The 10,097-nt window shown below is 35.6% G+C and overlaps 1 protein-coding gene across 1 annotated transcript; it reads right to left on the bottom strand.

The window, feature by feature from the left end:
* Positions 1–7,347: 7,347 nt before the first annotated feature.
* On the bottom strand, positions 7,348–8,088 carry LOC133314771 (uncharacterized). Its single transcript, XM_061516297.1, has one exon. It carries the CDS (start codon positions 8,086–8,088, stop codon positions 7,348–7,350), a length of 741 nt encoding a protein of 246 aa, XP_061372281.1.
* Between the last annotated feature and the right edge of the window lie 2,009 nt (positions 8,089–10,097).

The following is a 10,097-nucleotide window of genomic DNA, read 5'->3' as shown; positions in this document are numbered from 1 at the left end:
TGGAACTTCTCCACATGATTGCTTGCTTCATTCCCTCTAAAACAAATATTCTAGTGAGAACACTAATATTGTCATTTAATTCTACTTTTTTATTGATTTTTTTATGAGATTTGGGTTGCGTTTAATGACAGCACAAATAAAATAGTATTGAGTCACACGATAACTGTGTGTGTTATAAGGTGTTTGATGAGCACAAGGCAAAAACATAAGTAATATTTATGAGTTGAAAAAAAAGAAAATTTATCATAATACTTTTATATATTTAAACAAACAACCGGATACAATTTTCTTTTTTCTAGGTTATTCTTTAAACGGTGCCTTAGACCATTAATTTTCACATTCCAACACAATTTGGTAATAAAGCTTATAAAATATAAGATATCATTAGATTCCATTGAACATATACATGTTATACATGTTTAGAATAAGAACAATGAGTCTTCTGTATGAGACCCACAATCACTCTCTTATTCATCACCAAACTAATTTTTTGCCTATTTTTCAATAGAAAGAATTGAGAAGCTTGACTTTGATATTTTTACGTGGTAGAATTTTATAGACACATATTCTATTATAGTACTCTTAGCTAGTTAGGGAGTTGACTTGGCCTTGTTTTTTATTTGAATCTTGGCAAAGTCCAACGTCTTTTTTCCTTGTAACTTGTTTGTAACATAGTGTTTACTGTATTCTCCATGATTGTATCTTCTATACTTGCATGGGTGGTTTTCATCCACACATTCTTGTTTTGGAACAAGCTCAACTTCATAGCTAGGAGCATAAAATGTCACAATAGAGAGTCGATCTTTCGGCGGCGACTTCTGCGAATTGCCTCATCTTATCCTTGGGATTCTAGATTTGTAAAGATCTTGAGGTTTCAACCACTTGTGCTCTCTGACATTGTTCCTACACCACTTTCTATTGCATTTTTTACTATGTTTCAGGTGATTGATAGCTGATTCTACCTCTGGTACTACGTGCTCTGATACCCCGAGGTTTGCGACATGTATTTTCAATAATTATATTAATGTAGCGCTATTGCACACATTGGTAATTCCTTCGCTGGTGTATCTCAATCAACCTTTCTTGGTCCTTGGGTTCTTATTACAATTTGAATCCATGAAAATGAATAGAATCTGGAAAACTATATTGATACTGAAGCTTGCTGATATTTATATCAGCATGAATACAAAGAATGTGAACAAAAGCTATCAGTTAGATACTAACAACCCTACTAACTGAAAAAGGGTCTAAGCTAACAAACTAACAAAAATAAATGCTTAGATAACAAGAGTCAGTTAATACAGTACAACTTGATTAAATTAAAAAATTAAAATCCATGAAAATGAATAGAATCTGAAAAACTGTATTGATACTGAAGCTTGCTAATATTTATATCAGCATGAATACAAAGAATGTGAAAAAAGCTATCAGTTAGATACTAACAACCCTACTAACTGAAAAAGGGTCTAAGCTAACAAACTAACAAAAATAACTGCTCAGATAACAAGAGTCAGTTAATACATTACAACTTGATTAAATTAAGAAATTAACCGTAACACCCCCTTCAAGTTGGGAGGTGGATGTCAACAAGTCCCAACTTGCCAACAAGGAACCGAAAAGTAGCAGGCTTCAAAGGTTTGGTGAGAGTATCTGCAAGCTGTGCTGTAGAAGGTATAGTAAGTAAACGGATTAAACCACTTTGAACCTTTTCTCGTACCAAATGGCAATCGATTTCTATGTGTTTTGTACGTTCATGGAATGTTGGATTGTGAGCAATGTGGATGGCTGACTGATTATCACAATATATACATGAAGCATCAGGTGGAGATAAGTGCAAATCACGTAACAAATAATGAAGCCACTGCATCTCACATGTTACAGCAGCTAAGGCTCGATACTCGGCTTCGCAAGATGACCGAGAGATGGTAGTTTGTTTCTTGGATTTCCAAGATACAAGAGAGGAACCCAAGAAGACACAATAAACGGTGATTGAACGTCGTGTATCAACACAAGCAGCCCAGTCTGCATCATAGAAACCAGTTGGCACGAGATTGTTGTCAGCTGCAAAGAATATGCCCTTTCCTGGAAAGTTTTTCAAATATCTAACAACCCGAAGGGCAGTATAATGACCCTATAGGGTAAATCTTAATTAGAGATTTAATTTAAGGATTTAAATGCCATAATTAGATTCAGTGAGTGATTCCGAGTATTTTGACTGTAATCATGACTATGTTATGAACAGTGCGTTCTGTCGGATAATTTACAGTTTTGTGAATTAACCGGTAGAGCTTAAAAGAGCAAAATAATTTTAGAGACATAATTTGATAATTCTGACGACAAAAATGAGTTCAGAATGAAAAATTGTATAGTCTGGCACTTTCCGTGGAAATCTCGTGAATAGTGTTTCTACCGGGTATTTTGTACTGCTGTTTAAGCAACCGGTAGAGTCCAGAAACAAATAATTGATGAAGTAAGAATAAGAAAGTCCAATATATGCCAAGCAAGTCAATATAGGCCCAAGAAAATGATAAGTTTATAAGTGTTAAGTTTCAGAATTAAATAAAGTACAGTTAGTGGTTCACAGTGCATTTCGTTAAAAACGGTGCAAAAATCATACTGTGAATTATGAATATTGTTACTTAGGAAATAAAAATTAATTTAAATGACTTTAGAAAAATAAAAATATATCTGTAGCTTTAAGTTACGTTCCGGGTCAATTAAGTAAAAATACGCGATAGAAAAACAACCGGGTAAAAGGGCCACATGTGCTTAAAAGCTTAAGTGACTCAAATGAGCACTATTCAAAATCAGCTCTCTCTCCTCTCTTCCTCAAAGAAGCCGAGCTGCACTTGGTGAAAAAGGGGGGGGTAGGGTTTGGTTCTTCATTTCTTTGATTCTCACTCAAAAGTTAACCAAATCACAAGTCCCACTACTTGAAATCGATGGGAAACCACCCAATGAGTCCATCCCACCCATTTATTTGAGCTATCATTGGTTGTGTGAGGAGATATTTCCTTCCCCAAATTCGTGTACTATTCATCAAGAGGGCAAAATGAAGTTTTTGATGGAGATTCTCTTGGTGTAGGTCTTCTAGGCTTTGGGTAGTTGATTTGAGGTAACAAACCTCTATTTCCATGATGTTGTTTTGATTATTTAAGTTATAAAATTGTGTATATGCCTTGGGTGGGAAAGCATGATGTGTTAAAATATGTATTGATGAGGAATAATTGATATTTTGATGTATAAAATGAAAATAAGCATTTGTATGTATGTAAAAAAATTAGAAAAAAATCCTATGATTTCCTCTACATGTTCGGCCATCATAGGTGAAGAGTAGGTTGTTGTGCAAAAATTTTATCTTAAGTATTAGGAAGGTTTAAGGTGTAGGAATTAAGTGGAAATTTGATAAATTAGTGAGAATGCCAAAGTGGGAAAAATTATATGAAATATGCCCTTAGGTTTAGGCCTTGTGGGGCTTTGGAGGGACTTTATGCTCAAAAAATTAAGTTGGAACCTTATGAAAACATGTATTTGTATGTGTAAGTTACGTGTAAGTGAAGAAAAAGAACCTTTGTCTATGTCCTTGTAGTGTTCGACCTAGAGGGTGGTATAGGAGTATATTTTGTTACATTTTATTGTAAATAAAATGTGTTGTCATTCATTGTATAAAATTGATGAGTTAAGAAGTGAAATGACTCGAAAAATGGTTGAAAAATACTTTGATTTCCTAAGGGTATGTCCGCGGCGTTTGAAGTAAAATGGCATGAATGATATTGAAAATTCTCAAGTGGATACTTGATTAAAATTAAAGAATGCTAACGAGTATAAGGTGGTCTAGACTTGTGTATTGGCATAACATTGGCAAAAGTATAAAGAAAGGAAAATAAGCGATAAAATGTATGCTTATGAAATAATCATGGCATAGTATCATCTTATTGATGCATTGTAAATTATTCTCTAGGTGTGCCTAGGGATTGAGAAGGATCGGAAATCTCTTGAAGCGATAAAAGTAACTTGGTCCACAAGTAAGCGTATTGGTAAAGCTTCCAGAGGTAAGCTCTAGGTTTAAGGAGTCTTTTCCTGCTTGAGTGCTCCACCATGGTTAGTGAACTATGGTTGGACTGTATGACTGTGATTTAGATACTTTGTATAGATGCATTCATATAGAGTTATTTGATAACATGATATGTTTTGCTCTGATATGACTTCTGTAATATGATTTCTGTAACAATCTCTGGCCATTGATTGTATAGTACCCGGACGTCCGCTTTGGGGTCCTCCCTCGGGACTGATGGTGTACGCCTCTGATATGTCTGGTTCCGCTTTGGGGTCCTCCCTCGGGAACACGTGCGTTGATTTCCGCTTGGGGTCCTCCCTTGGGAATGACGGCGCACATCTCTGATATGATATGGATATATGCTCTGTTCTGTTATGATATCTGTTATATGTTGTATTCGTATACTTTGTATCTGACTTTCATGCAGGAGTGAGCCAGGGGTATGGAGAATTCTCTATAAACCTGGAGCTTATTGAGATTTGTAATCTCACCCCTCTTTGGGGACACATTTTCAGGTGCCCAGATTCCCGGTGAGTCCTCACTAGGCAGAGACACGACACGTGGCTGAGGCAGTTGACAGATCGGATTTTGAGTGGCTGTAGGCTACTACCTTTTTGGAGTGTTTGATGTATTTTAGTATTTTCGCTTTTGATGGATCATGATATTGATCCTTTATTTTGTATATGGCCTGTATATGTTTTGTACACGTCTGTCGCTTTGATGCATGTACATTTGGGTATTCAGGCACGTTATGTGATGAGGTAGTATTCAGATATGTTTACGTGTTGGATTGAATGCGGTTAGATATAGTGGCACTGAGCCAAGTTATGCATGCGCCCATGGATGGGCATTTGATTATATTTGTATAAACTGTTTATCAGGAAATGCTTCTGTGTGGGATTGGAAAATCCCCAGTTGTCCGATTTATAGAGGAAACTCTGTCCGATTTTCGTTTACGACGAATGAGAATTTAAAAAGAAAAAGAAAAAGTTAGCTCGTATTTTCAGAAGTTAAGTCTTTCGCTGTTTTCTGTTTTATCATATGTATGTTAATTGAACCGGCTCGAGACGGGGATGTTACAGGCAGCATGCATATGAGTATCCATAGGATTAGATAAAAACTGACCCAATTGCTGAACTGCATAGCCTATGTCAGGGCGGGTGTTAGTAAGATAAAGAAGACGACCCACTAGACGTCTGTAACTCAAGGGATCATGAAAAGGAGAGCCTTGTTCTTTATGCAATTTGCAAGAGGAATCCATGGGTGTAGAAACTGCTTTTGAACCTAATAAGCCAGTATCAGCCATGATTTCAACAGCATATTTGCGCTGATTCATGATAATTCCTTTTGAAGAACGACAAATTTCGAAACCAAGGAAAAAACGTAAAGCCCCTAGATCTTTTATCTTGAACCGATCATCTAACTGGGCTTTCACATGTTCAATTTCTTTAAAATTATTTCCAGTAAGGACAATATCATCCATGTATACAAGTAATGCAGTAAACAGAGCACCATTTGGCTTAATAAATAAAGAGTAATTAGAAGGAGATTGAGTGTATGAGTAGTTGCAGTAAAAATCATGAAGATAATGAGGTTGATGTCGTGGTCTGGTTGAACGACGCATGGGTGGGAGGATATCTATTTGTGGATTTGGTGGGTTTGGATTATATGGATGTAACAAATCGAAGAAACCAATGGGTTGGTGGGTTCCAGGAATGAAAGTCTTACCATCAGATGCATTAATGAAAGATTCATTTTTCTGTTTTGAAAGGAAATGTCATTTCTTAGAAAATAACATTTCGTGAAATGAAAATTTCTCTGGACATGATATCTAAAACAATATAGCCTTTGGTTCCCTCTTTATAACCCAGGAAAATTCCTTTTCGTGCTCTAGAAGAAAATTTGGATCTATGAGCATTCAAAGTACTAGCATAGCACAGACAACCGAATACCTTTAAATGGGACAGAGTAGAAACCCGATTGTGTAAGACTTCATATGGTGTTTTATCAGAAAGTAGAGGAGTGCTCAGTCTGTTTATAATATGGACTGCATGAGATATACAGTAAGACCAGAGATTCAATGGGAGATATGCCTGGAATATAAGTGCACGTGCTACATTTAAAATATGTTGGTGCTTTCTTTCAGTGACACCATTTTGTTGTGGTGTTTCTACGTATGCTCTCTGATGCGATATACCCTTTTATGAGAAAAAAATCAGGCATAATGAATTCTTTGCCATTATATGAGCGAACAACCTGAACACGATGCTCAAACTGATTCTCAACCATATTAATGAAGGATTGCATATGACCTTTAGTCTCTCCTTTTGAATTCATCAAAACAGTTCATGTGAATCTTGAAAAATCATCAACTATAGTTAGAAAATAATGATGATTATGAATAGATGATATGCCAAACGGTCCCCAAATATCAACATGCAATAAAGCAAAGATACGAGTAGACTTGCTAACACTGCAAGTATAGGGTAATCGTCTTTGATGTGCAAACTGGCATACATCACAAGCATGACTATGATTACTATCAACATAAGGAAAGTTCTTATGTATATGTTTTAAAACGTTTTGGGAAGAATTCGCCAAATGAAAATGCCACAATACATGGGCTGGAAATTCATCCTTATTTTTATATTCAGTACTATTACAGTAAATTAGTGATTTCTCCTTTTTACTATCACTTTTATTCCAAGCTTCAACGTCATCTGGTCTCTCAGTTTTCATAACAAACAGCCTATTGTGCCTCTCAGCTGTACCAATCATCTGCTGAGTAGGCACCTGTTTTATCCAACAAACAGATGCATGAAAAATGAGTACACAGTTAACTGAATTAAGCAACTGATTCACAGTTATCAAATTGACAGAAAAATCCAGAACATATAGTACGTTATCCAATATGAGAGATGAAGAAATAGAAATACTCCCAGATTGTCTAGCATATACTTTTGAACCATTGGGAAGCGTGATAACAATTGGCTTAATTGACTTCATAGTAGAAAACTGATCTTTATCATAGGAAATATGATCCATGGCACCAGTGTCCAGGATCCATAATAAAGATTTCTTACCAGTATTATTTGCATCAGCTGTCAAGGTTGTGTTGGTAGTTTGAACCAGGTTCGAAGAATGTGTGTTATCTTCATTAGGATTATGATGTTCAAGAAGTCCAAGAAAATGCTGATATTGATCCTGTGAGAGCATAACTCCTGAATTCTGATCTACAGAAGATTCCTCATTTAGATCTTGCATAACTGCATTCACAGAGCGTGGATTCCTCATGTCTTATACCCTGGAGGATAGCCATGTTTTTCAAAACATGTATCCACTGTGTGATTGACTTTTCCACAGTGTGTACATAGTTTTGTATTGCGTCCTCTTCTTCTTTGTGAAAAAGAGCCTCGAGTAGGAGCTCGATTTGAAATGAAGACTTTCGATTCAGCAAACATATCTACTTGTGAATTCGAATTTATCTGGCGTTCTTGTTGAGAAACAAGTGCAAACACCTTATTCAGATCTGGTAATGGCTCCATGAGCATTATCTGCGAACGAACTTGGATGAATTGTTCATTGAGTTCTTTCAAGAGACGTATGACTTGGATCCTCTCTCTTGTTGCACGTACTTCTACCATTGCACCACAAGTACATGAAGGAACACATCTGCATGCCGGTAATGGTTGGAGAGTTTCCAGTTCATCCCACAGTGACTTCAGTTCAGTAAAATAATCTGAAATTGAGCGATCTCCTTGTTGTAAACGAAATACATCTTCAAGGATCTCAGCAATTCGAAAAACACTAGATTGAGCAAAATGCTGCTTCAAATCATTCCAGACATCTGAAGTGCGTTTCATCCACATAATCAAATTGATGATTGAATATGCAATCGAACGATGAATCCAAGAAAGGACCATGTTGTTGCAACGTTTCCATACCGGATAAAGAGGATCAATAGCTTCGGGTGCATTGATCATGCTATCAACAAAGCTAAGTTTATTCTTGGAAACTAAAGCCATGCTCATTGCTCTACTCCAGTATGATAGTTCCTTCCATTCAATGAGGAAGAAACTAGAGCTAAAGATGGTGATTCACTTGGATGTAGAAAGTACGGATGTGATGGATTCGTGAGGTATTCTGGAAAAGGGTTCTGGTTTTGGTTTGCCATTGTGAATACTATTTTGCAGTAACAAGAACGATGAGAAAATGCAAGAAAATAGCGAGAAAAGGGAAGAAACTAGCAAGAAAAATACCAGAGCTCTCTTCAGAGCTCTGATACCATATTACAATTTGAATCCATGAAAATGAATAGAATCTGAAAAACTGTATTGATACTGAAGCTTGCTGATATTTATATCAGCATGAATACAAAGAATATGAACAAAAGCTATCAGTTAGATACTAACAATCCTACTAACTGAAAAAGGGTCTAAGCTAACAAACTAACAAAAATAACTGCTCAGATAACAAGAGTCAGTTAATACATTACAACTTGATTAAATTAAAAAATTAACAGTAACATTTCTTGACTCTAGTGCATCAAACCAAATTTCTGGTAATAGATCTTTATTTATTTCCCTTTGCACTTTTGGTTACGTGCTCACTATTACTTTGGCTAATGGTTCATTGGTCAAGTCTAAAGGGATTGACACTTTCCTTCTTTATCTATTTATTATGTGCTTATTGCCCCTCATTCTCCTTTCAACCTCCTTTCCACTAGTCGCTTAATCAAATCTCTTGATTTTTTTGTTTCTTTCATTAAAGACTATAATTTTGTACGATCGGAGTTCAGTGCAAACAATTAGCACTGGATTGGAGTCCCATGACCACTATTAGCTATCATTATCATGTGTGCTACGCCATGGATTCTCCACTTACTATTCATGCTTGTTTGGATCATCCTAGTCCTACTGAGCACCAGGAAATGGTACCACATTTATCTAGCTTATCTAGTTTATCTTATGATTCTTATTAATATGGGAAACATACTCATAGTACTTTTCCCAATCGAGTAAATCGTTGAGCTACGTCTTCTTTTGCTTTAGTATATTCAAATGTTTGGGGTCCTAGTCGTACTAACTACACTATAGGGGCTTAGTTCTTTATTATTTTTATTGATGATTACTCATGATGTACTTGATCATTTTTAATGAAAATTCATTCGGAGTAGTTTTCTATGTTTTAGTTTTTTTATAATGAAGTCCCTTCTCAGTTTTGTCTTCCTATACGCACTTTCCGTAGTGATAATGCTCATGAATATTTATCCCATCAATTTCAAAAAAGAATTTGCATCTCACGACATTCTTCACTATAGGGGTGTTCATCAACAATTCAAACCGATTCAAACTGCGGTAACTGAACTGAAAAATTGATAACCCAATTAACCGAAAACTTAAAAAACAAAACCGAAAAAATCGTAAATTTTAATTAGATTTGATTGGTTTTTGGTTTGGTTGGTGAAAATCGATCCAATCAAAACCGATCCAATATATTAATTCCCCTATATCTACTTGGGTCTTTCTCCAATCATAGCCCAAAAAATTCTAAACCCAATATGTAAGAACTTGCATCGCTAAATAATTAATTAAACAACATTATCGGTGCAGGAGCAAGGAGTTGTTAAAGATTATGCATAATTATGATAAGAAAATTATGTAAAAAGTCGAATAATGCTTAAAGTCATTTTTCTGATGAAAAGTGCAGATACAGATTTTGCTTCAGGTATAAATGCGTATCAGTGAAGTGTTCCATAAAATTATAATAAAAATATGATAATTCCTAGAAAAATGTCTAGGTTAAGAATATGAAGTTTGGGAGTAAAATAATTAGTGAAGCTATTGGAACTAATACCAATGGAGTAATTAAGTGCACTTATAAATAGAAAATGCACATAACCCTAGGTCAGATTTTACAAGTCTACATAGTGTTCTCCATTGCTTCATGGCTGCCCAAAATACTCTCATATAGTTTCCATAGCTTTCTATGCAAGAAAAACTCCAAAGACATCATTTTTACTGTTGATTCTTCATCTTCC

This window comes from Gastrolobium bilobum, unplaced genomic scaffold, assembly GCF_033153095.1.
Source record: "Gastrolobium bilobum isolate Gb01-03AN ecotype WA unplaced genomic scaffold, APGP_CSIRO_Gbil_v1 utg238323, whole genome shotgun sequence".
NCBI classification, from domain to species: domain Eukaryota; kingdom Viridiplantae; phylum Streptophyta; class Magnoliopsida; order Fabales; family Fabaceae; genus Gastrolobium; species Gastrolobium bilobum.
The sequence above is the reverse complement of the archived record's forward strand: the minus strand, read 5'-3'. Positions and strand labels throughout refer to the sequence as shown.

Bases quoted from the DNA above. Each gene is read 5' to 3' on its own strand.
- LOC133314771 (XM_061516297.1), bottom strand. From the start codon at position 8,088: ATGAGCATGGCTTTAGTTTCCAAGAATAAACTTAGCTTTGTTGATAGC.